The sequence below is a fragment of the Denticeps clupeoides genome, chromosome 2, assembly GCF_900700375.1.
Source record: "Denticeps clupeoides chromosome 2, fDenClu1.1, whole genome shotgun sequence".
In the NCBI taxonomy this organism is placed as follows: Eukaryota; Metazoa; Chordata; class Actinopteri; order Clupeiformes; family Denticipitidae; genus Denticeps; species Denticeps clupeoides.
In genome coordinates, this window is record NC_041708.1 from 10161102 (window position 1) to 10186426 (window position 25325).

Here is a 25325-nt window from a genome sequence, read left to right on the forward strand (position 1 = left end):
GCTGTTATTTGTTACGCCTCTGTACTTGGCCGAATCAGATGTGTCATTTAGATGCTATCGGAGCTTCTGGTCAGAAAGCCAATCATTATTTCTCCCTTGTGTGTTTCCATGTTATATTTTATTTTCTTAGGATTCTCCCTTAGAAAATAAAATATAACATGGAAACACACCTCGCACGGTGCCACAATGATGAAATCAGCTCTGTCCGGCTTCAATCCTCTAGTTTTGTGCCGGGCTGTGTTCATCACAAATAGTTCCGGGTGTGCAACCACAGACTTCTCATGTGCGCACGCTTAAGCCAAACCGCCAAACACTCCCATCCCCTTTTTATTTTGGTTAGCGCCTCTCAACAGCTGCGGGATGAAGCATGAAACACTTCGAGGGCGGAAGATGAAGCCTGTGTGGGTCTGGGAGCCCGCCTGCTGGTAGCTGGAGCGCTCAGACCGGGACCAAGATGCGTCCAGCAACGAAAGCCTCCCTGTTTTCCGTCATTAAAGTTTTGCGTGCGTCGTGCAGATACAATGTCGGTTGTACTTACGGTAAGTTTGAAAAAAACAAACATATATAAATATATTTAGCTCGAACCCATTTTTTTCGGGTGAATGACCGCATTTCTCCATCCCCACGAATAAAACAAGGGTCCGGTTTCTCCGCGGGGCACCGCAGTTTCTCTTCTCCACCAGCTTCTCCTACAAAGGTTTGCGTGGTGGGTGGTGGACCAGCCGGCTTCTACACGGCGCAGTCTCTGCTGAAGGTCAGTATTTCCCCGCACAACGACGGTTCATAAGCTGGCAACTCCGCAAACTGGTGGACATTCTCCCATGTTAAAACCAAGCAAGGCTCCAGCTCCTTCGATCAAAATATGGGCAATGATAACAAGTTTTGGCTTTCGGAGTGGGCACGAATCGTGAAAAGTTTCAGAATGTTTCATCTGATTCTTTTTTTTTTTTTATGTTGGGTCAAATTTTTAATTGACACAAAGCATCGTAAATTAGCTTAATTGGTGGGCAGCATTAATAACTACAATAAGAATAATAATATTTGTCCTATTTCTAGCTGTTCTCTTTTTTTATATATATTATATTTGTCCATTGAAACTAAATATACATTAATTTATTTGTTTGGGCCATTATCCATGATTGACTAGTGTTATGTACAAATTCAGTGCATCCAGAAAGTATTTCACAGCGCATCACATTTTCCACATTTTGTTATGTTACAGATTTATTCCAAAATAGGTGAAATGAATTTTTTTCCTCAGAACTCTACACACAGCACCCTATAATGACAATGTGAACAAACTTTACTTGAGGTTTTGGCAAATTTATAATAAATAAATAAAAACTGAAAACCGCTTGTACAAAAGTATTCACAACCTTTGATCAATACATTGTCGATGCACTTTTATCACAATAACAGCCTTGAGTTGGCACACCTATCCTTGGTCAGTTTGGCCCATTCCTCTTTGCAGCACCAATCAAGCTCCATCAGGTTGGATGGGAAGCGTCACTGTACAGCCATTTTAAGATCTTTCCAGAAATGTTCAATCGGATTCAAGTCTGGGCTCCGGCTAGGCCACTCAAGGACATTCACAGAGTTGTCATGAAGCCACTCCATTGATATCTTGGCTGTGTGCCATCGCCCCAGTCTGAGATCAAGAGCGCTCTGAAGCAGGTTTTCATCCAGGATGTCTCTTTGCTTTGCTGCAATCATCTTTCCCTCTATCCTGACTAGTCTACCAGTTCCTGCAGCTGAAAAACATCCTCACAACATGATGCCACCACCACCATGCTTTACTGTAGATATGGTATTGACCTGATGAGTGGTGCCTGGTTTCCTCCAAACGCAACTCCTTGCATTCACATCAAAGAGTCTCTTTGAGAGTCTTCAGACCAGAGAATTTTGTTTCTCATGGTCTGAGAGTCCTTTTGGCAAACCATGAGCCTTCTACTGCAGAGATGGTTGTCCTTCTTAAAATTTTCTCCTCTGTCCACAGAGGTCTACAGACAAATCCTTTGACATCATGCTTGGTTTGTGCTGTCAACTGTGGGACCTTATATAGACGGGTGTGTGCCTTTCCAAATCTCCAAATTTGAGCTTTATGGCAAAGGCTGTGCATATTTATGTAAAATATATATATTTTTTTTATAAATTTGCCAAAACCTCAACTTTGCGTTGTCATTATGGGGTGTTGTGTGTAGAATTCTGAGGGGAAAAAATTATTTATTATTATTTAACCCATTTTGGAGTTAATCTGTAACATAACAAAATGTGGAAAAACTGATTGACTGGATTCACTGTACGTTTGATGAGAATGTTTGTTTGTCTTTTACAGGGATCTCCACACATCCAGGTGGACATATATGAGCGCTTGCCAGTTCCGTTTGGGCTTGTTCGATTTGGGGTGGCGCCTGATCACCCTGAAGTGAAGGTTAGCTTTTTTGACTTTTAGCATGAGCATTAATCTTTAAACAAAGAAAAGAATGGAAGTGTGCACCCCAGACTTTGAGCCAGCCGGGGTTTTGAAGCCACTTTGTATGCTGTGTTGAACATGGTCAGAGGTTAATCTTTTACCATTGAATAACAACTCAGAAATACGTTCCCAGTTTAGCATGTTTATTATATTTAATTTCTATATTGTCTCCTATTGTAATGATGGACACATTGTTTTGGCCAGTTTTTAAAGCATAGTTAATGCCAGCCAGACTAAGCAAACAGACAGACTGGAGTTTAACCCCTGAGCCAAGGTAACTGATAAGTGATTCAGTGTGATAGTGACGATTCTCTTGAAACTTCAGGGTCGTTTTAGACAAACCTTGAATTATCATCTTATTCTTCTGCAGAATGTCATCAACACTTTCACCCAGACCGCCCAACACAAGCGTTGCCATTTCCTTGGCAATGTCCACGTGGGCAAGGACATAACCATTCAGGAGTTGATGCAGGCTTATCACGCTGTGGTGCTGGTGAGCTCTGGCTATTTTTAATGTCCATTTCCTTCTGCTGTATAGGCATACACAACAATGACTTTACTATAGGTGTGGGTGCATGGTTTGTGTGTCTGTGTCCGCTTGCCCTATGATGGGCTGGCACCCTGCCCTGGGCGAGTCCCCACCCTGCACTCAATGTCCTGGGACACTGAGTGCATGGCAGCCAGAACCCTGATTAACATGATTAAGCTGTTATGGAAAGTGAAAGACTGAGATCACTTTTCTGATTTATTTCTTTGAATTTTGTATATCTTAGGCTATAGCTCTGTGCACATATAATGTGCCTTAAACACCAATTTTCTTGTATAATTATTTTTTTTAAATATACTCCTTTCCTGTCATTTAATGTCTTGAAATGCGTTCAGATATGAGACACTTAATACATAACTATAATACCTTGCTCTTTCCCTCTTTATTGTCTTCTAAAGGTCATTTTATAATATCACATAATATTTATTTTGATGTAGACTCAAAGTCTTAAATTGATCCATATCCAAGTGTAATTTGTCTGAATTATTTATTTTGAATGAGTTTAGTTACATTTGAAGTTTTGTGCCAATAACTGTCTAATTTTAATTTTTTGGTCTTTATTAAAAGTCCAAATTTGTTTGGTCTTTATTTTACAGGCTGACTAGTTTTCCTGTGTTACATTTTAGTGCACCTAACTAAATTTTTATTTTGTATGCTTTTCATTGTCAGAGTTACTAATTGTCAGCTTATCAAATAAAAGGGCATTAAGTGGGCATTTTGCATCAGGGAATCCCATTCCTGTTCCTAAAGGTCCTCCTTGATGGAATGTGCTTATTCCATCCTTAACAAGGATCAGGTGACTCTGTGAGGGGACCTTTCTTCACAATGATGTCCTTTTCAGGGCTCAGGCAGTAAAGCTTGATTAGACTATTTTCACCTCAGGTTTTGGTGGATTAATGCTGCCTGGAATTTTAAGAAGCTGGGTGTGAGATTACAGGTAGCAATAACCAAGGAAGAATTTAGCGTTTGTAGCCTTGTTTTTGTGTTACTGATGTTTGTCCTTGTCTGTCCAATCTCATCAACCAGAGCTATGGAGCCGAGGGCAACAGAACTATGGGCGTGTCTGGTGAAGGCCTACCTGGTGTCTATTCAGCTAAAGACTTTGTGGGGTGGTACAATGGGTTACCCTGTAACAAAGAGGTACTACCACACAGCCCATGTATGTTGCCTATTGCCTATAGTATATCCAGAGGAAAGTTACCCATGCATTCTACTGACCTGGACAATGTTTCATGCCTGTGTGTTTTTTTTTCTTTCTCTAGCTCCAGCCCGATCTGAGCCATGAAACTGCTGTGATACTGGGGCAGGGAAACGTGGCTCTCGACGTTGCTAGAATTCTGCTTTCTCCACTGGATCTGTTGAAGGTTTTGCAAATTTGAATTTACTTATAATTGATAATTCAGATATGATCAACTAATTAATCCATCTAAGATCTGAAAATCAGGTTTTCACTGTTAAGCTTGTTTTCTGTCCCCATTGTGGAAAGAAAAAGCTGATGATTTCCTGTCTCTTCTACAGAAAACTGATATAACGCAGAATGCCCTGGAGACCCTGGCAGCTAGCAAGGTGCAGCGGGTGCTGATGGTGGGTCGGCGGGGACCCCTCCAAGTGGCCTGCACCATTAAGGTGAGTCCCACTGCAGTTCTATTTTCCACACAGCCATTTTCAAACCAGAGAACTTGTCTTCTGACTGACCAAGTGGAGTAAGTGACGGGTTAGCTGTCTTGCAACCTACAGAAACCATATATATTCTACACTTTCAACAGCTATTAATTCAACCATTTATTTCACATGCTAACTCAGTTTAACTACATTATTATATCACATATTTAATGTGCTTTGCCTGCAAGGTGAATAAAAATGTGTAGTTATTTGAAAGGTATACACAATCCTAGGCTCTTTTTTGACAACACTATCGCCGTTTTACATCTTATAACTATCTAAGAGCTGATCACACATTCCATGTGTTTTTTTGTTTTTTTTTAGGAGCTCAGGGAGATGGTGAACATGCCCTACACTGCTCCAGACATGCTGCCAGCTGATTTTCAGCATGTGGCTCAAGCATTAGCAGGTTAGGAAAAAATCCACCTTATGTACTCTCACTTCTACCTCAGTTTTCTAACAAGGTGTTGGTTAGAATCTCCAAACGGCAAGGTTTTGAGATTTTGTTTTTGCTGTTCTAGAACCAGCAGCTTCTTGACCAATAGGAGAGTTTAAAATTAGCAAAATTATATATCTCAGTATTTTCTGGGACTTTAATGCTAAAAAAAAACAAGATGATAAAATCATGCTTCTCTAATCTCAAATAATGAGATTCTCATGGTTTTCATGATTATTATCTGATCTTATATATTCATACAAGTCTCAATGTCATGTGCACTTTGTGGAATGTTGTCCTTGATTGTTGACAGGCAGGCAGTTGTCCTTCGCTCTGCCACCCACATTCCCAGATTAACAGATGTGGCCTTGCTCACGACCATTTGGAAATTATAACATTTTTACTGTTCTAATTGTATTTTAATTTCTATTTTGTAGTACCATAAGTGAAACCAGAAGATCATATAGTAATAACCCTCTTGGTCTGACCCTCTGGGGCAGTGGTGGCCTAGCGCTTAAGGAAGCGGTCCCATAATCAGAAGGTTGCCGGATCGAATCCCGATCCGCCAAGGTACCACTAAGGTGCCACTGAGCAAAGCACTGTCCCCACACAATGCTCCCCGGGCGCCTCTCATGGCTGCCCACTGTTCACTCAGGGTCATGGTTAAATGCAGAGGACACATTTCACTGTGTGCTGTGCTGCTGTGTATCACACGACAATCACTTCACTTTCTTTTAATAAACATTATATAGTAATAAACATTGTTCCATTAGTGAATAAAACTGATAACCTACAAGAACCTGCAGTTTTTTCTTCCAAAATACTGAGCAACTAAAATACTTTGTTTTTCTGTGCTTTTGAATATTAAAAATATTTTTTCTCTTTTATTTGTTTGTTTATTTATGTATGTGTGGATTTAGATCTCCCCAGGCCAAGGAAAAGATTGACCGAGTTGATCATGAAAACTCTGAACGAGGACCACAGAGGCAGGCAGGGTGTTAAACGATGGGGTTTTCGTTTCTTTCGAAGCCCACTGGAGGTGCTGCCCAGTGCTGATGGAAGCCGAGCATCTGGTATACGTCTGGCTGTCAATAAACTGGAGGTCAGCAGCAGCTGCTGTGGAAGGCAGAGCTATAGAAGATATGTGGGGGACTGCAGTCAAGGTCTTGCAGCTAGTTACTTATCTATAGCCATGTTGCAACCAAATTTGATGTGCCCATATCCACAAATTTAAATGATAATGTTTCATAATGGAAAGGTCTTGGTTGATTCTCTTAACCGCTAGGCCACCACTACCCTAACTGCTATGAATGCTATGAAACCTAAATGCTAAAAAACTTTACTTGTCCTAATGTTTAAGATGGGTACTCAGATAATATGGAACATTTAATTTCAATTTATCATTGAGTGATGTAAAATTTTTACTAATTTCAATGAAATTAAAAGCAAATTATCATAACCCAGACATTTAAAGTTCAGTTTATATGTTATCATACGTATTTAAAATATTCATATAACGGACCACATTTTAACTCTTAGTACTGGTTATCATATGTTATACTTAACAGAACTCATGTAGCTTTTTAGACCAGTGACATTAGTCATTTTAGTTGCATATACTGGTATTGCATAAACATTATTTTATTGAAGTGTTGCACAGTTTGCACCACATGGCAAGTTTTCAAATTGCTTGTATGGCTTTTGTTATAACTTTATGTTGAACTACCCAGTAGTAAGGCATGACAAATACTACATGTCACACTTGCTCATAGTTCTGACCACTAGTTATGAGGATAAAGTAACTTGTGTTATCAAAATTCCCTGTGAATCACGTAGAGAATAGTCCTCTTATATAATAATAATATCATATTTCTACATGATTGGTGAATTTAAAATAATGGTAACCATCATTTATGTGTGTTGGACTGATGTGTTCTGTGTTTAGGGCGTGGGTGATGCAGTAACGGCTGTGCCAACATCAGAGGTAGATGAAATCGCATGTGGCATGATTATCAGCAGCATTGGGTACAAAAGCCTGCCCATCGACCCTGCAGTGCCCTTTGACTTCAAAAGAGCCATTGTACCAAACAACATGGGCCGTGTAGAGGAAACCACTGGTACGTAAAAGGTCACAACATTGGAGGTTTCAAAAAAATTGAATAGAACAGTATACACCAACTTTTGTTGGTGTTGAATGAATTTTAATTAATGAACCTACAGTGAAATTCCTCATGGATCCCCTGCTAGTACCATAAAAATGACAGTGGATTGAATTTGGATCTAATTTGTATTTGTTTCCACCTTAATCTGGCATTACATTAATTGTAATGAGAAAAACATTATTCACCAATGCAGAAAGTGTGGAATCCTGAGTACCGGGGAGTTATTTTCAGATGCTCTTTTAATTAACATTAATTAGTCATGTACAGTCTGATGAGAACGTATGTTTAGCTAACGGTACTGTTACATTGTCATTGTTTAAGTCTTGAAATTTTTTATTTATTAAAAAAACTTGCATGGAGCTTGATTGCTAGTGTAAGAGAGAAATATAGAAAACAGATAAAGACACTTTCTGTGTGTTTGCAGTATTGTCAGTGAATAAATAATATTCATATTAGGAATAAAATTGTTTCCTGTGTAAGACGCTGTAACTGAATGCTGGCGTTTTCATTGGTGGCCTCCATGAAAAGTTTGAGAACCAGTCTACTAAACAATGCACTTTCAGGTCTGTATTGCAGTGGCTGGGTGAAGCGAGGTCCTACCGGTGTCATTGCCACAACCATGAATGACAGCTTTGATACAGCTCGGACTATTCTGCAGGACCTGGAGTCAGGAGCCATCAATGTTTCAGTTTCAAGACCTGGGTCGTCAGAAGTGGTCCCGCTACTGGAGAAAAGAGGTCAATTTATAACTCACTGTCCACCACCATTGACCATTTCTGTTCTTTCATTGTTCTGAATTGAGGTTTAATAATTTTTTGGTTGATTAGGAGTGAGAACGGTTTCTTTTGCTGACTGGGAAAAGATAAACGCTGAAGAGACAAAGCAAGGCACAGCAGTCGGCAAACCTAGAGAGAAGCTGCTGGATGTGAGGGAAATGCTGGCGGTTGCTTGGACATGAGGATCACAAGCCACACCCATTTTTTACCTTGAGTATAAATTAAGCCCACCAGACAGGAACTGATGGGAGAGTCTGTGGGCCTCTTTCAATCTGTCGGTGGACTTTGGTCCTGTGGTTGGACATTGTCTGTTGCCACCAAATACCTTTGTCTACACCCAGGGACAATCAGGTGCTCTTTGTATTGTGAAATGAAAATGGCAGTATGTTCTCTTATGGTTTATGCTGCCTTATTTCCCAAATGACTAAGATACTTCAGTCTCAGATGACCCTGAGTATCCACTCAGTCCACTGAGTGTCCACTCAGGGTCCACTTAAAATACTAATATGATTCTTTAAGACTTTACTGACTGGATCTTAATGTCTTGGGCTGGCTGTTCTTTTTTTAGTAGGTATTCTGACAAATTTTCATATTTATAACTGTATAACATGGACGTTGGGAACAAATTACACTTCTAGTCATTAACAAACATTGTTTTTTAATATAGTGAAATTCCAACATTTTTACATGCATAACAAATTTAAAAGTGCTAATAATTAAGCACAAGCCCTTTTAGAATAATTGTGCTCAACCCTGCTACGTATATTTAGAAGACTTGATTTTTTTTTTTTTTTTTTCTTTAACTCAGGATTCAAAGTTCAATCAAAGACGAAAGTGACTATATTCATGTTGGAAATCTTGATGTGTGAAAGCTTAATCTGATCCGTACTGCAAATTAAATTACACCAGCTCCAACAAACCACGTCTTTTGTGATTCTGATTCAATGTAAATAAATGTTTTTTTTAAAGGATATGAGAAATGGGAAAAACAATTTGAAAAAAGATCAATAATTGATGAAAAGTTTGGGAAGTTTAAATACACCCATGACATTTGGAAAAGGGACAGATGCTACCCAACAGGCAAGTGTTGGATTCATATCTTCTACCAGAGGCTGCAATCAGTTGGTCCTTCAAACTCCCGCTTCTTTACCAATCATTACTGATTCTGCAGGATAAGAAGAGGACAGAATAAGTGATTGTCATTGTGAAACACTGCAGCACAGCACACGGTGACACTACAAAATGTGTCCTTTGCATTTAACCATCACCCTTGGTGAGCAGTGAGCAGCCATCACAGGTGCCTGGGGAGCGGGTGTGTGAGGATGGTGGTTTGCTCTATGGCACCTTGGTGGTTTGGGGATTCGAACCCACAACCTTCTGATTACGGGTCCACTTTCTTACCCGCTAGGCCACCACTGCCCTAATCAGTGAAGACTTGTATAAAATAATAACTTATCATTTTACCTGAATTGATTGTGTGCTGTAAAGCAAAAATATCACAAATTCTGTTTTTTTTGTCAATATGCGGTGCTGTGTGTACATTATTGAGGGGAAAAAAATACCTAAATAACTGGGTGGTAGTAGCCTAGTGGGTAACACACTCGCCTATGAACCAGAAGACCCGGGTTCGAATCCCCCTTACTACCATTGTGTCCCTGAGCAAGACACTTAACCCTAAGTTGCTCCAGGGAGACTGTCCCTGTAACTACTGGTTGTAAGTTGCTCTGGATAAGGGCGTCTGATAAATGCTGTAAATGTAACTGGTTACAAAATTTACATTATAACAAAGGGTCTCTAGGGTCACTGTATCTGATATCCATTACAAGAATTTAGAAATTATACGTACACTATGTTTTCTAGTTTATAGCGTGGATCCTTCTGTATTGCATAGAGGAGTTTCAAATCTGAGTCTTCTGGCATTTGTCGAGGTAACATGATCAGCTCTCTCATTCTTGAAGATTTTGATCTGAGAGCTGAAGCCAAAGCTGCACAGTTTCTTCTTGTAGGGTTACAAGCAAGCATTCTGGGGGGAAAAAAATAAAGATACATCTAATTACTAAACTTAGGCTTGGGATCAGAAAATAGTCAGTATAAATTAGCAATTGTCACAAACCCATGAACATCAGTCATTTCACATACTGTACTTCAGAAATCCTGTAATAATCTCAATACTCACGTTAGCTTCTCCAGTTTACAGTGTGGATCTTCTAATGCTGATATCAGAGGATTCACTTCTTGCTCTGGTTCATCACCAACATTTGTCTCCAGCTCTGTGAGGTTTGAAGAGTATGATCTGAGAGCCGAGGCCAGAGTTGCACAGCTTCTGTATGTCAGGTAACTGCAATGCAGCCTGCAGGAGACAAGTTCACATTTACAGTATATATCCGACACTATTGTCCAGAGCAACTTACAATTCGAAGTTTGAGGGACAGTTCTCCCCTGAAGACCCCTGCCTTGCTCAGGGACCCAATGGTAAAGTTGGGTTTGAATCTGTGACTTTGTGGTCTTCTAGGCTACTACCACCCCCACAGTTTCGATGACATTACGGTCATCTATGAGCCAAGTTTACAGATTTCTTACAAAATCAATGAGCTATTGCCACTGACAATGTTACAACATTAGAATGATGTCATCAAACCCACATTTGCTGATGCACCAGTTCCTCAGGTAGAATAGTCCTAATTTTTATTGCTTCTTTAATCAACACTACTAACATCATTGCAAAAGAGGTTTTTAATAATCAAAGAAGACCTGCATTAGTGAACACAGTGGTCCACTGTATCTGCTGATATGTGGAGACATTCCATCAACAACAGACATTTCCAGCTACCAGGGTCATTTAAAACATCAACAATGTCTGGATGGAATTTTTGATCAATTTCATGTTATTTTAATGAGGCATGCAATTGTTTTCTTTCAAAAACTAGGGCTCTCTTAATGACCTTCTGAATGCTAGTTCACTTTTATCCAACTGACCATTTTGATCATAGCTGTTTTTGTTTCAGAGTTTGATCATAGCTGATGTAGGTGAGAAACACTAAACCAGAAAGGCTGTTAAATTCACAAATGTTGTAAAAATGTAACAATGCAAAACACACAACACATGAACATTACAGGCTACATTAAAAAACATGCACCAGCACTCACTTAGCTGATCTAGATGCTGTGATGATGGGTAGAAGCTTCTCAAGAACGTCATCTGGATCGAGAAGTTCTGTCAGGTCTTTTTCTGATGTCTTGATGTATTTCTTTAAGTCAAAGCTTAACAGCTCAGATGGCAAGGTCTTCAACTCAAACCTCTCTATAGTCCAATTTCCAGGTATGAGTATCATTATTATCAGAGTTCCAGAGATCCATTGGGTGTGATCAACCACAGCGTGGTGATTCAGCTCATTCAGACAGTAAAACAGGTTGACATATTGGTCAGAATAGTGATTATCTGCCCTAATCTTCTCCTTCAAAAGCTCAGCTGTGTCATGTGTGCTCTGGTAGCTGATTCCTGACCGTGGCAGAAGTTCTCGTAAGAGACTCTGATTCGACCCGACTGAAAAGCCCAGAAGGAAACAGAGAAAAAGGTCCAGGTGACCATTCTTGCTCTGTAAGGCCATCTCCACTGCACTCTTGTGTAGCTCATCAATAGTAGAAGCTTTGAACAGAGCAGAGAGTTCTGAGGTCTGATGTTGGTCAACATTTCTCCCTCTGTTGCTGAAGCAGAGGAACACGTACAAAGCTGCAAGATGTTCCTGAAGGCTCAGGTGAACAAAGGAGAAAACCTTCCCCTGATACAGACCAAACTCCTCTTTGAAGATCTGGGTGCAGACTCCTGAGTACACAGATGCTTCTGTCACATCAATGCTGCAGTCCCTCAAGTCCTGATCATAGAAGATCAGGTTGCCTTTTTCTAGCTGCTGAAAAGCCACTTTCCCGAGTTTGAACATCATCCCTTCCTCAGTTTCTTTTCTCCCTGTGAACTTCTCCTTCTTGACACTGGTCTGAATGATGAGGAAGTGTGTGTACATCTGAGTCAGAGTTCTGGGGATCTCTCCACCTGCTTCACCCAACCTCTTCTCTAGAACAGTGGCTGAAAGCCAACAGAAGATGGGGATGTGACACATGGTGTAGAGGGTCCTTGAAGACTTTAGGTGTGAGATGATTCTGCTGGCCATGTTTTGATCACTGACCCTCTTTCTGAAGTACTCATCCTTCTGTAGGTCACTGAACCCTCGTATCTCTGTCATTTGGTCAACACATTCAGGAGAGATTCGATAGGCTGCTGCTGGTCTGGAGGTTATCCAGAGGAGAGCAGAAGGAAGCAGATTCCCCTTGATGAGGTTTGTCAGCAGCACATCTACTGATGTTGACTCTCTTAGGTCTCGACAGACCTTATTTTTCTGGAAATCTAGAGCAAGTCGACACTCATCCAGACCATCAAAGATGAAGATGATTTTGAATTCATTGTTGATGAAGGACCTTAATTCTTTTATGTGCCTAAGGAAATGTTGCAGAAGATCCAGAAGACTGAATTGTCCCTCCTTCATCAGATTCAGCTCTCTAAAAGGAAGTGGCAGAATGAGGTGCACATCCTGATTGGCTTTTCCTTCAGCCCAGTCCAGGATGAATTTCTGCACTGATACGGTTTTTCCAATACCAGCCAGTCCCTTTGTCAGCACAGTTCGGATGGGTTTGTTCTGTTTTGAAGATATAAAAATGTCATTACAATTAATTGACTTGTCCAATATTTCCGACATCCAGGACGTCTTCACAATATGTGTAACTTCATGTCCAGAACCGTCCGATCCACTCCAACTCTTTGTGATGTAGAGCTGTGTGTAGATCTTACTGAGAAGTGTGGGGTTTCCCAGCTCTGCTGTTCCCTCAAACAAATGCTGAAATTTCATCTTCAGAAAGGTTTTAAGTTCTTCTTGAACTTTAAAAAAAACAGCCAGTGGATTTCTATGAATGAATCACAAAATTATTACTGAGGTTTCCTCTACATTAATATTTAATACACTGCAGACTGATTATTTCCTCAACAACCTGGATTTTACCTTTCAAGATCTGAGGCCTGCCGTGTGTTCTGACGGTTTGCTTTTAACTTCTTCATGGATCCGCTGTCTAAGCTCTTTTGCTGACCACTATAAACATCATGTGCAAGGTAAATGTTGTTACATTCCGGGGCATGGGCATGAATTGGAAATGGTCATGTGATATTCCCTGTAATGTCTGAATCACAGTTGAAGAACTGCTGTGATGTGTTGACTTTACCTCTTCTTGAAGTGCCATGGTCTATCGATTGATTTATTGGTCCTCATGGACACACAGCTGCTTCCAGGTGAGCCTGGACTATCCTTCAAATTGGTGCATGAACTGCAAGGATATAAACTAATCATAGAGTCCCCTTGGAGCCAAAGTTCTTGTAGGCCAGCGTACAAAATCAATCAATGTCAGTTGAATGTTTTAAGGCCGAAAAACTCACCAATTAGCTCCGTGTTCTGTTCTTGAGGCAGTGTCCTCCATTGTGCAGCAGATCTGGAATTGCAGTTAATATGACTTAAACATACACAGTTATGATATTAAGCAATTAAATAAATCATGTGACCTGTAAATGCATTTTAAAAAAATGATGTGAACAGGCCAACATGAGAGCCTTTTTCGGAACTGAAAATGGCAAGTTTTGTATACTTGCTGTGATGCCATGGGGAATGTGCTGAGTGAAAGACTGTAGTGGGTAACACACTCGCCTATGAACCAGAATACCACAAAATCACAGGTTTGAACCCCACTTACTACCATTTACAACAACAACATTTATTTCTTATACAACCCAAAATCACATACAGTATGTCTCAATGGGCTTTGACAGGCCCTACAGGTGACACCCTCCACACTTGATCCTTCTGCGCAAAAGGAAAAGCTCCACATGAAAAAGCCTCTATGAGAGAGAAAAAAAGAAAGGAAGAAACCTTGGGAAGGAATGGGACCCCCTTCCAGGGTAGAGTGAGCCTGCAAGTGGTGTCAGTATAGGGTTTGTGATTGTCCAATAAGAGAAAAAATGTGTGTCCATTATGATGCTACTGGTCCATTTGAAAATCCCTGAAGCTGTAGTTGTAATGGTGGTGGTGGCTGTGGTGACCCTCTGGTTTGTTTCATGCTATGTCCTCATTTAGCAGTTGTCAGGAACCAGGATTTATCTGCTAGTAGTCTGGGCGCTTGATTCAGTATCTCGGAGAGAACAAACAGAAGCAGCGGCAGACGGTGGCACTGTACGACCGATACTGAAATATGTGGTTATAGTGCAACAGTGGCCCAGCACCCTAACTAGGACAGCCTAAGTAAGGTGAATTTAACACTGTCTGTGCTTAACAGGGTGACTGTGTGATAAAGTGGACTTAATAATTGACACTGCCTCTGGGACTTTAACAGAAGGCCAGAGAATACAGATGTGTTTTCAGTTTAGATTTAAACACTGAGACTGAGTCTGAGTGTCTCCAGGGGGACTGTCCCCGTAACTACTGGTTGTAAATCGCTCTGGACGAGGGCGTCTGATAAATGCCATAAGTGTAAATGAAAGTGGCAGAACTCGAGGCGTTACGAATTCTCGCGAGAGGCGCGAACACGTCAGCCAATGGAAACTGTTTTATCTTCTCCCAGACCCGAGACGGAAACAAACGCGGATATTCACCAGAAATTACCCCCCCATCCATCCATCCATCCGCGTTAACGCCACAGTCTTTACGTTCACAACGTTGCTCCTTCGCCATGTCTCCGACACGTAAAGCACCACTTACAGATGTGCCCAGACGTTGAGGTTGAGCTTTATCGTCATTTCAGGTACATGTGAGACAGAACACAGTGAAACGAAACGACGTGGAACCTGGTTACACACTGACATAAATACAAACTGGGCTGAATAAAGTGCAAACAGGGGACTTTAACCTAACTTACCCTCGGTAGAGTAGGAGTAGCTGCACCTGTGGACTAGAATCCGACTGTAATGTTCGATGTGGGGGCGGAAATTAAAACGAGGTCCGTCCCATTTCACTCCCCACACTTTCGCTTTGCACATTCGCACAAAGTCAATCCCAAGCCACTTACTTTTCCCCCCAAACTGCATGAAGTGAATCCTGGACTATATCTATTTTTACGACACCGATTTTGGCTACCTCCTTATTCTGGATTATTGAAAGCCCCGCCCGTCAATACATCACTTTAGTAATCATATTTCCTCATTGTTTTATGTAAATCCAGAGGACGTCTCTGACCTTACACCGGTAGCACCAGTTGTTAGTGCACCTTCTACATTTATCCAGAGCGGCTTACAGTAGTTACAGGGACAGTCCTCATCTGGAGCAACATAGGGTTAAGTGTCTTGCTCAGGGACACAATGGTAGTAAGTGGGATTTGAGCCTGGGTCTTCTGGTTCATAGGGGAGTGTGTTACCCACTAGGCTACTACCATCCATACCTTCTCTCTGGTTGTTGGTTTCAGTGCTGCTTTTCACAAAGACAACATAAAAACAGCATGTCCATCCAAAAATATAGATTTATTTATTGTTCGGTACAAAAACAGATTTCAACACCACGACTGGTTGCACTGGGGCAGATGCTGGTTTCTGTTCTGTCACAGTGCTGCTTTCCCCACCACAGCAGTCAGCCTGACCAACCCCACAGACATACACAAAGCACACACTTTTGCTGTCTGCGGTGCACATGGTATGTGTAGATCTCAATCTATACGTTTACATGGCACAGAATTCAAAGGATTAAAAACTTAGCTGCTTTAGAGAGAGAGAATTGATTTTCTCCAGTATTTTAATAGAAAAGACAGAAAAATTCTCACTCGTTCCGAGTAAGCGGTGCTGAGATTCTGTGTATGTAAATGTTTTAACTTGAGCTCATTATCCAGTTAACTACTTAGAAGAAGATCATGTGCATTAGCTTTTTTATCTGATTCCTAGAAACTAAAAAACATTAATTTTATCCTGACTGACAGAAATGGTCAGTTCTTTTTACTGTTACTGACATAAGAGCAATAGGCTGCGCTGTTCACAGAATCATTGCATGTAGATATTGATCCAAACTGCTCTAAAAATATTCCTTTCTACATTATGATATGAAATAACGACATGAACAAGACTGGCTTTGACCTGTAAGCTGCATTTACATGGTTTTTACAGCCAATAATCATACTGGCCCAAATATAAGGTGACACCCTTTTTTTTCCCCAAGTCAAATAAAATGCACTCAATACTTATACTTGGTGCTGTCCATTGGCATTGCGATTTTGACTACCCTCCTTTTTCCCCTATTGAATTAATAGTGAAAACCCTGAATGTTAAGACTTTTCAGATGTATTTTAAGAACAGAAAATAAAAAGTCTAGGCCAGTTTAGTTTTTCAAATTTTCAGCTTTTTGTTCACTATGATGACTAGTGCAGTTCAAGGCTTTTTTTTTTTTTTTTTTTTTTTTTTTGTCGTGGAGTATTGTAAAAAATAATTTTAATCCTGTACCAGCCTGTTTACAAAACTTATGGACTCATGTAGGTGTACATCAAAATACTGTTTTTACAAGACTGAAACCTGTAAATCCTAGATCTAGAAAAATTATTTAGATATTCATATGCAGGAGTGGAAAAACAAGTGTGTAACATCATTCAAAGGATCACTCAAACTTTTGATTCAGTGTGAGTCAGACCGCATCAATGCAGCGGGGAAACAAAGCCAAACCTTGTGCATGTGAACACAGAAACTCCAGACACAGCCAGCACTGGTCCTGACTGCACCACTTCATGGCCTTCATTTTTTTTTTTTTGCAAGTAATGGGGTGTGGGGTGGGGTCAGTGCTGGCACATCAAGAGGGGGGAAGGCTGAGTCTGTGCTTTGGGTCAGAACAGAGTGGACACTCCTGGGACCCGGCGCAGGCCTCACACTGCAGCCCGTGCTGGCAGGGAAGAGTCACAGAGCCCAGCTCCCCGCACGACACACAGTACATCCGCTGCTTCCTGAAAACAGCCTGGAGAGAGAGAGATTTTTAAAAAACACATGACAATGTCAAATTGAGGAGGATAGTTCTTGATGTTCTACCATCGTCAACTTTCCATATACACCACAAATTCAGTAGACTGGAGAATGCCATTTCTAATCACAATCACTTCACTTTCACTAATCTGCTTTCTTTCCTAAAAAGGCTTTGCATGTTTTTGGTGAACATCATGTCCAACCATGACGTTACAATCACGTCAAAGCCTGCAAGATTTGCAATTTACTGCATATTTTCAATGCTATTGCACAGTTTTTGCAAACTACGCAGGTAAGGAAGCGGACCCGTAATCAAGAGGTTGCAGGTCCAAATCCCAGGCAGCCATTGAGGTCCCCTTTAGCAAGGGATCCTTTCATGTTTAATGCAGAGGACACATTTCGCTGTGTGCACGGGGTGAAGGAACCCCAACCAAACATAAGTGCTTTGGTATATTAAATATAGGATTCAGCAGTGGTTTATAACTGTATGATCTTTCAGTAAAATGAGGGCTGACCTTGTGGCGGCAGTTAGTATATTATCTTTATTATATTGATCAATTATAAAGAAGTACGTTCATAATTTACAAACGTACTCAAATGTAATTTGTTACATTGCTTTCATATAGTAATTGAAAAAGATACACTACTATTACATTTTAAACAGGGTGACTGGTAATTGAAATGAATTACATATCCAAAACCTTCCCAACACTGGACACACGACAATGCATCACAGCGCAACAAAATGTAACTTTGACTGCAGTGTAAGCAAATGCTCTATAATAATTTTATATATGTCTATAGTGTCTTTCTTTTTCTAACATTTCTTTATTTTATAATGGGTGCACACTGACTAGCAATAGAAACAGTGTTTACTTTAAAATGACAGACGCTGACGTGATGGCTTACGGTGACAGGATTCAGCGTGCTGACAGTCCAGCGTCAGACAGGCTCAATGCGAGGACCGTCAGGACCAGTCACATTCAACTAACCACGTCCACCATACAGGGATTTTTAGGAACTGAGCGCTGATTGTCTGACACAAATACTACTCCTATGATTCCCCCTGTACCACTTTCCATAACTAACTGTAATTTAATTACACTTTTTAATTACGTAATGCCGTTACATATAACACGTTACACCCCAACACTGATCACTACAACACTCACAATCATTGTTAATTCTCAGAATAATTCATTTTAATCTATATATGACCAAACCATCACCTAAGAACGGGTGTGTTTGTTACCTGTTCCACACTGCGTAGGCAGGTGCAGATCTGAGCCTGCAGGCTGCAGATGGACTCCAGCGGCAGGTGGTGCAGCAGCTGTAGATGGTGTAGCTCCAGGTGGGGGTTCTCTGCACTTCGCAGGCTCTCCAGCGCCTCCTGCAGGACACTGGCCTGCTTCTGCGTCTCCTCCTCGTCCTTCCGCGCACGCTCCGCCTCCATGCTCAAACGATTGGCCAGCAGCCGGGACTCGTCAGCCTCTGCCTTCATCACCGCCCATGACTAGATATGAAAAACATTGGACATTCTGTTGGAAACTATTTAGCATTAATAACCTTGAACTTGAGAACACCTGCAGCACGAGGTGTGGAACATTTTAATAAGTTAAACCCAGCCACAAGGGATGCATGTGACAGTGTATTTCTTGGTGCTGAGTGTGGGTAAATGGGGAGGGTTGCATCAGGAAGAGCATCCCGCAATGTCAATTGTGCAGACAGTAGTTGTGGTGACATAAAATAATAAAAATGTAACCTTTGTCGACAACATATGCCTTACCCGTATTACCAGACGTATGTCAACTAAAATGCTAATAATGTATTTTACTTGTTACAATCCAGCTAACTTTACAGCAATAAATTCTGAGCGGACTGTCCACTTTATATCAGATAACATTTTAAAGTTTTATCTGGAAATAATTTTACAAAAAAATTATTACCGTCAAAGATGAGCATTTACAGTCACCTTTGGAAACCCACAGAACAGAACATTATTTATTGGCCCAAGCATTTTTGAGCATTTTGCTTGCTATGAATGCTGCACATGCACACAGAACTGGCAAAAATGGCCTCCTAAAAGGTCCGGCATCTGCCAAATACTGTAAAATGCTACACAAATCCATGTCTGCATCTGATCATGTTGTGATGATGTTATAAAAATGGACAAGAATGAGGCATTAATTTTCAACTGATTGCCAATCTTTCTCATAGAAACACACACTATGCCAATACTGACTTGTGCCATCTGTCTCCAGCTGTGGTCCCAGTGCTTTAGCGCCCTGTGAGCCTCCTCCACTTCCTGTTTGAGACGGGCAGCCTCAGAAAACATGGGGCCTGAGATCAACGCTGGGGGTGTGCCGGGCGAACCCTGAGCCGTGGGGAAGTGTTCCCAGATGCTGCCACTCATTCCATTCAACCCTGCACATAGTGAAGGCAAACACTGCACTCAGATACGCAAAAACACAGTTTGACCATGGTTTTACTCAGAAGCAAAAGTAATAAAATACAGAGCAATGTGGAAAAAACAAACCTAAGGAACTGTGTGAAGGTCCTAAATACGACCCCTCCAACTGGCTAGGCTGGGAAAGTGGCGCAGACAGGAATGGTGAAGCGTGCGTTCTGATTGGTGGAGATGGCGAGGGTGATCTAAAGGGAGTGGGGCTGCTGAGGGAGCCTGGGATGTTGACTGGCGCTGAACTCTGAAGCTGGTTTCTGCCTGTGATAAGAGAGCCACCAGTCTAAGCCACACAGTACACCCACCTTATTCCTGATCAGATGGTGGTAGTTGTTGGCACCATAGTGTTTCACGCTTTTAAACATTGTTTTTATTAATTATACATGTTCTTTTATTCAACATTATTTTCTTCAGTTTAAACTTCTTAAACAAGTGGTGGCAGATGGCTAAAAGGAAAATATTTCTGGGAATTTACTGACCAAACATGAGACCAACACTCGGCAGAGTGGTGCTGCTCTCCAGGCTCTTCTCCAGCGAGGACATGCTGAAGTCACTCAGGTCCACGTCATCCAGAGCCGATTCTGAAACGGCAGAGAACACCATGAAACTGCCAGAACACGTGTGGCCACAGTGAGGTGAACTGAAGGCGGCACCACTCACCTACTACCGACTCCACGGTGTCGCTGGTGGGGTAGAAGGGCAGGGCGTTGGCGTTCATGCCCGGGGAGGGGCCGGGAGGGGCGGGACTGGGCGGGGTGGCAGCCAGACTGGAAGGGACACTGGAGGACAAGCTTAAAGGACTCCCCACAGGAAGCGAAACTAGGAGGTCCTAGAGCCAGCAGAGTTAATTACCCAACAATGAGAGCAAAAAAGACTTCTGTTGAATTCATTCTTTAATATAAGATTTATTCCAGGGATGTAAATTATGTCAAGCACTTATTTAAACACGTTAAAAGAGATATTTTATTTCTTTCTTAATGTAGGACTGTGTGTGCAGTTTTGACGATCATATGGTTGTTTTCTTGTAGCACAGATAAGCTAAAGATTCAAGAGTAATCACCTTTACAAGTGAGTCTGAATTACATTACAAATCCAATTTCAGGTTAAAAAAACAAATCTCACAGTGTTTGCATACCTGTTTACTCTGTATTAAGCCCATTTCTTTACTCCGATGATCCATTCCAATAAGTTTCTGTTTTGCCTGTGGTAATCGTACAAACAAAGCACAATGTTGCGCAATTATGGAAACCCAATCCACCCTGGTTGGAGTTAGGACAAGATCATTATTGACATGTTTTTCCATAAATATTTAAAAATGATAGTGACTTTACAATGTGTTTATAATGTCTAATGCTTACCAGATCTTCTCTTTCAAAGCCTGGAGCTCTCCCATAACCCCCCTCTCCAGCCCATGGTGAAAGGGGTGCATCTATTGTAGATGAGTCCTCGAACAGGACCCTTCCCAGAAGCCCCTGCTCCACAACACAGACCTCTGGGCTCCCTGGTATTAATTCCTCCCTGGCTGGACTACCAACTACTGGAAGGGGAGAGATGGGTGTTGGGAATGATGCCTCCTCACTGGCAGGGGGCTCTGGGAGAAAGGAAACAAACATTTACGTTTAAAAGTATTTAAATGCAGTTTTCAATCTATAAACAAACTGCTTAACTCAGGCAAAGAATAACAATATTGATAGTCCTACTAGCAATTTTTACATTATGAATCCTTTTGAAATACAAACAACAAAATTGAATTATTATTTTAAAATACAGTTTTGTACTTCACCTTTAACTCTCACATAGTTTATTGCAATTTAAGGGACAGCTACTTACTCTCCAAATGTGCAAAAGCACAGAAAGGCCCCCTTGGACAACTACCACACTGCTGCATGTCATTACACTTGGTGGATTTATAAATCTGTGGGCAAAACCAGATATGGATGGTCATAATTAGAAAAGTGAGGGGAAAAAATTAATGCAAAATTAATTTTAAACACTTTCAGGGTTTGCCCTTAAGTGGTGCAAGAATAGGAACCAAGTCCAACAGCATTAAACATTAATTTAAAATATATTTACAACACGATTTAGCACAACAGACTTGCTATACCATTGTGCCTCCATGCTACTGACTTGTTGTGTTGCTGTGTGTGAAGTGAATAGCTGATTCAGGAACCTGTTATAGTGGATTAGGAATGGATAAATTACATGTTATCACCTCAGGGTGGAACTGTTGTTCAGTCCGGGTGTGGCAGTACTGACATCCCTCTCCGCTCTCACACTTGCTGGGGTCTCCCCACTCATCGCTGTGCTTAACTGCAGGACACGGTAGAGCTCTGTAACAGAGGACAATAACTGATACTTTATTTTTTTTATTATATATGACACCTTTTGTGTATATTCCATGAGTGAGCCTGCTCTATTCTTATTTGTTAAAAATTTGTTTAATTCTTAAATATTCCAAATGGAAATGAATGCGGGTTTGTGCATGTGTGGGTACCTCTGTGTGTGTGTGTGTGTGTGTGTGTGTGTGAGAGACATTCTGTCTGTTCTCTGGGTACCTCTGTGTGTGTGAGACATTCTGTCAGTTCTCTGGGTACCTCTGTGTGTGTGTGTGTGTGTGTGTGTGAGAGACATTCTGTCTGTTCTCTGGGTACCTGTGTCTGTGTCTGTGTGTGTGTGTGTGTGTGTGTGAGACATTCTGTCTGTTCTCTGGGTACCTCTGTGTGTGTGTGTGAGACATTCTGTCTGTTCTCTGGGTACCTCTGTGTGTGTGTGTGAGACATTCTGTCTGTTCTCTGGGTACCTGTGTCTGTGTGTGTGTGTGTGTGTGAGACATTCTGTCTGTTCTCTGGGTACCTCTGTGTGTGTGTGTGAGACATTCTGTCTGTTCTCTGGGTACCTGTGTGTGAGACATTCTGTCTGTTCTCTGGGTACTTGTGTGTGTGAATGCATGTGTGTGTGCATGTGTGTGTGTGTTCTCTGGGAACCTGTATTTGTGCTTATGAGGACTGCGCCGCCGGTCCTTGCTGTTGTGGTAGTATGGACAGGCATATCCCTGTCGACACAAGCGCGGTGGCTTCTTACATAGCTCTGTTTTGTAATAGTCCAGAACGTAGCTGTTGTCTAAGCAACCAAACCCCCAGATTGATGGAGTAGGGAGAGAACAAGACAATGTGATTTAATTAAAAAACATCAACATTGTGGCTTATGTATGATGACAATATAATATCATATTACCTGTTAATACCAACTACTATTTACTAATCTCTACCACCAGTGATAAAAAATGGGCCTACCTTGCCATCGCGGTTCCTCACTCAGAATCTTCTCAATGAGAGCTATGCTTGCAGCCAGGCCTGACTGACCATCTCCTCCTGTTCCTTCAGCTGCCCCTGAACCAGCCTGGGCCTCCATTGCCTGCATCTCCCTAGACAAAAAAATCCCCTCATACCCTCAAATACAAACTGCAAAAAAAATGTGTCACCAGTGGGTATTTAGATTTGGGCGTAGCTATTTTAACTTCAATTTAAATCTACTATAGTTTGTGAACTAGGCTGGTAACCTCTCAAGAGGTATAATGATAAGACGGTGATTGGTTTAAGTCAATGAGGTCACTGTGAAATCCAAAAATGATAAACCAAAACACCAGTGCCCTCGGTTATCGTGGAGTCGATGCTGAAGGGTTTAGAACATATGCCTGCAGAGCATGCATTGAATCTATTACTATATGACCTTGCTATTTTTACCGTTTACAACGGTACCCCCCCCCTTTACTACTTTATTTTTTAACCATCTTTATTTAACTGTTTACAATATTTCATTCTTACAGTTAACTACATTTTTCAATTATTTTCAATATCATGTGGAGCGCTACCACTCTGCCCTAGGATGGGCACTGGAAGCCACAAACCTGCTCTGGAATCAGTGGTTTTGGATAGTGAGTTGATAACTAAAATTTGATTGTGGAATATTTAGCAGCAAACAGCCAATCTGTAATAATTTTTGTTTAATCAGTCTTGAAAAATGGGGATTGTCTTTGAGAACTTCTCACAGAATGCTAATTTGACTAAATGGTGTGACTTGACTTTACTAGAGAGCAGTGTTTGAGTACCTGATGTCATATACAGGGCAGCGTAGATCATGGGAGCCGTGGGCGAAGGCACAGTGTGGACCGTTTTTGCTGCAGTGTCCTTTGGCATCCGTCTCGTGAATGCAAGACCCTGTCTTGTAGTAACGCAAGTGGTAGCGCCGCTCCGTGTCCCCTGCTGTCCGATGGAGGAAAGGGCACCTAAACCACAAAAAGCCAACACTCATATACACACATTACAAAAAAAACAGTGTATGCACGACATCTACAGACGTGTACGCACTCATCTCCGTCGGTGCAGGAGCCTGCGCCCTCGTCATATTTGGTGCAATATATGTCCGGGCTGTAGTTGAAGGTCCCATCCCGGCGACGAATGGGCCGCCGGCGCCGCTGGTTGAGGAAGTGCCAGTGGAAGCAGGCAAAGGGCCGATGCTGCATACACTTATGCTGCACGAAGAGAGGACACTGCTCCGTCCTGAACTCCTTCAGATATCTGTTTGCGTGGGAGGGGTCGGAGAGGAAGAAACATAGAGGGGGGTGAAACAGAGAGAGAGGACATTAGCCCCTCTCAAAAATGTATTCTTTGGAAGGTTTGTGGAAAAATAGTATACTGTTTTTTACTGGATTTTGACAAGTATATTAAAATGTATAATTGTTACAATTTATTACATTAAATATACACTTTGTGTATTAACTCCATATTATTTGGACCAATCTAATTCCATCCTTGAATATGCAGCAAGTTTTCCACTGTTAAATTAACATTGCACAGTGTTTATATAATATCTACCCAGTGTGAATGGACACTATAAAAAGTGTGCAGTATTAATTTAAAATGTCATATTTTAAAAAATACACACACTCAAAATGTTATTAACTTTACTTTTTTTACACCAGGGCAGCAAGACCACGTTAAAAAAACTGATGCCAAGATTTTTAGAACGCATTTTGAACATGAGTTTGAGTATTGGCAGCAAGTAAGAACTGCATGTGAACTGAAAAGCAGTGATGACCTTACAGATCGTGACTGTTCATACGAAGACTGCAATTTAAACGAGATTTTGTGAGAATGACCCATGACTGGACACACTAGGCCTCTGCAGCCATTTCCCGTGCGGACGGACAGTCTGCTGTCCCCGCGCAGTGGCCGGAGGCTGAGGGCTCGCCGTGAAGCCCAGGAGAAACCTCGCGTGGGGACTCGTCCCGTGGGGGGGCTACGTACGTGTAGTGCTGTGGCTTCTCGGGCTGTACGTGCAGAACGTTGGCTGGAGACGTCGAGCCGCCCGCGGAGGACGAGGAGGAAGTGGAGGAAGAGGAGGAGGAGGAAGGTCCGACGGCAGACGCGGGTCCGGAGGATGCGTGGGGCTGCACGGTTGTTTTCGACATGTTTCTGACATAACACGCTTTCAAAGTATTTACATTTGTGTGAGCTTGTAGGTCCGCATTCTTTTGCAAAAAAACGCATGCGCGAGAAAAGCGGAAGAGGAAACAGCGCGAAGCGTGATGGGAAATGTAGTCATTTTACAGCTGCTTTCTTCAACGATGTGAATCACTTCGGCTTCTTTACACTATTAGCGTAATTTGTATTATAATATAAGGATATATATTTCATGTCTTATTACACATTAATATAATATTTTTGCCACATATCATTTTATGTATATCTATAACGTGTTGTTTCTCAAGGCTGTACTAGCACTGTCTTTGC

At 41.5% G+C, this 25325-nt stretch overlaps 3 protein-coding genes across 5 annotated transcripts; 1 reads left to right on the forward strand and 2 right to left on the reverse strand.

The window, feature by feature from the left end:
* The first annotated feature begins 51 nt into the window (after window positions 1–51).
* Window positions 52–8975, forward strand: fdxr (ferredoxin reductase). The gene is given in 13 exon segments (XM_028959486.1): window positions 52–539; window positions 639–754; window positions 2336–2431; window positions 2844–2966; window positions 4047–4160; window positions 4283–4384; window positions 4539–4646; window positions 5007–5091; window positions 6039–6220; window positions 7064–7235; window positions 7844–8017; window positions 8108–8220; window positions 8222–8975. Coding segments are annotated over 13 exon segments (1530 nt in total). The 5' UTR covers window positions 52–454; the 3' UTR covers window positions 8282–8975.
* On the reverse strand, window positions 8836–15253 carry LOC114767684 (protein NLRC3-like). Of its 3 annotated transcripts, none has more exons than XM_028959433.1 (9): window positions 15002–15253; window positions 13739–13797; window positions 13533–13585; window positions 13322–13423; window positions 13105–13191; window positions 11204–13009; window positions 10233–10406; window positions 9903–10079; window positions 8836–9221 (listed from the first exon to the last, which is right to left on the reverse strand). In XM_028959433.1, exons 1-9 carry the CDS (start codon window positions 15168–15170, stop codon window positions 9203–9205), a joined length of 2646 nt encoding a protein of 881 aa, XP_028815266.1. In that variant the 5' UTR covers window positions 15171–15253; the 3' UTR covers window positions 8836–9202. The 3 variants fall into 3 exon arrangements, with proteins under 3 accessions (XP_028815266.1, XP_028815267.1, XP_028815268.1); XM_028959434.1 differs by lacking the exon at window positions 15002–15253 and adding an exon at window positions 13895–13915; XM_028959435.1 differs by lacking the exon at window positions 13739–13797.
* A 327-nt stretch (window positions 15254–15580) lies between these two features.
* On the reverse strand, window positions 15581–25093 carry unk (unk zinc finger). Its single transcript, XM_028959440.1, has 15 exons — window positions 24840–25093; window positions 23901–24110; window positions 23642–23818; window positions 22827–22957; window positions 22518–22653; window positions 21746–21863; window positions 21364–21448; window positions 20892–21124; window positions 20669–20734; window positions 20194–20362; window positions 20013–20114; window positions 19609–19794; window positions 19315–19496; window positions 18325–18585; window positions 15581–17067 (listed from the first exon to the last, which is right to left on the reverse strand). The coding sequence occupies exons 1-15, from the start codon at window positions 25001–25003 to the stop codon at window positions 16906–16908; spliced, it is 2382 nt and encodes a 793-aa protein (XP_028815273.1). The 5' UTR covers window positions 25004–25093; the 3' UTR covers window positions 15581–16905.
* Between the last annotated feature and the right edge of the window lie 232 nt (window positions 25094–25325).

Excerpts from the sequence above, each read along its gene's own strand:
- unk (XM_028959440.1), bottom strand. The coding sequence starts at position 25,003 with ATGTCGAAAACAACCGTGCAGCCCCACGCATCCTCCGGACCCGCGTCT. Across the intron at positions 23,819-23,900 it reads TCCTGCACCGACGGAGATGA|GTGCCCTTTCCTCCATCGGA; the intron begins GTGCGTACACGT and ends TTTGTGGTTTAG. Across the intron at positions 19,795-20,012 it reads GAGTGTTGGTCTCATGTTTG|GCAGAAACCAGCTTCAGAGT; the intron begins GTCAGTAAATTC and ends CTCTTATCACAG.
- LOC114767684 (XM_028959433.1), bottom strand. The coding sequence starts at position 15,170 with ATGCAGTTTGGGGGGAAAAGTAAGTGGCTTGGGATTGACTTTGTGCGA. Across the intron at positions 13,798-15,001 it reads CTACTCCTACTCTACCGAGG|GCGAGTGTGTTACCCACTAC; the intron begins GTAAGTTAGGTT and ends TCTGGTTCATAG. Across the intron at positions 10,080-10,232 it reads TGTAAACTGGAGAAGCTAAC|AATGCTTGCTTGTAACCCTA; the intron begins GTGAGTATTGAG and ends TTTTCCCCCCAG.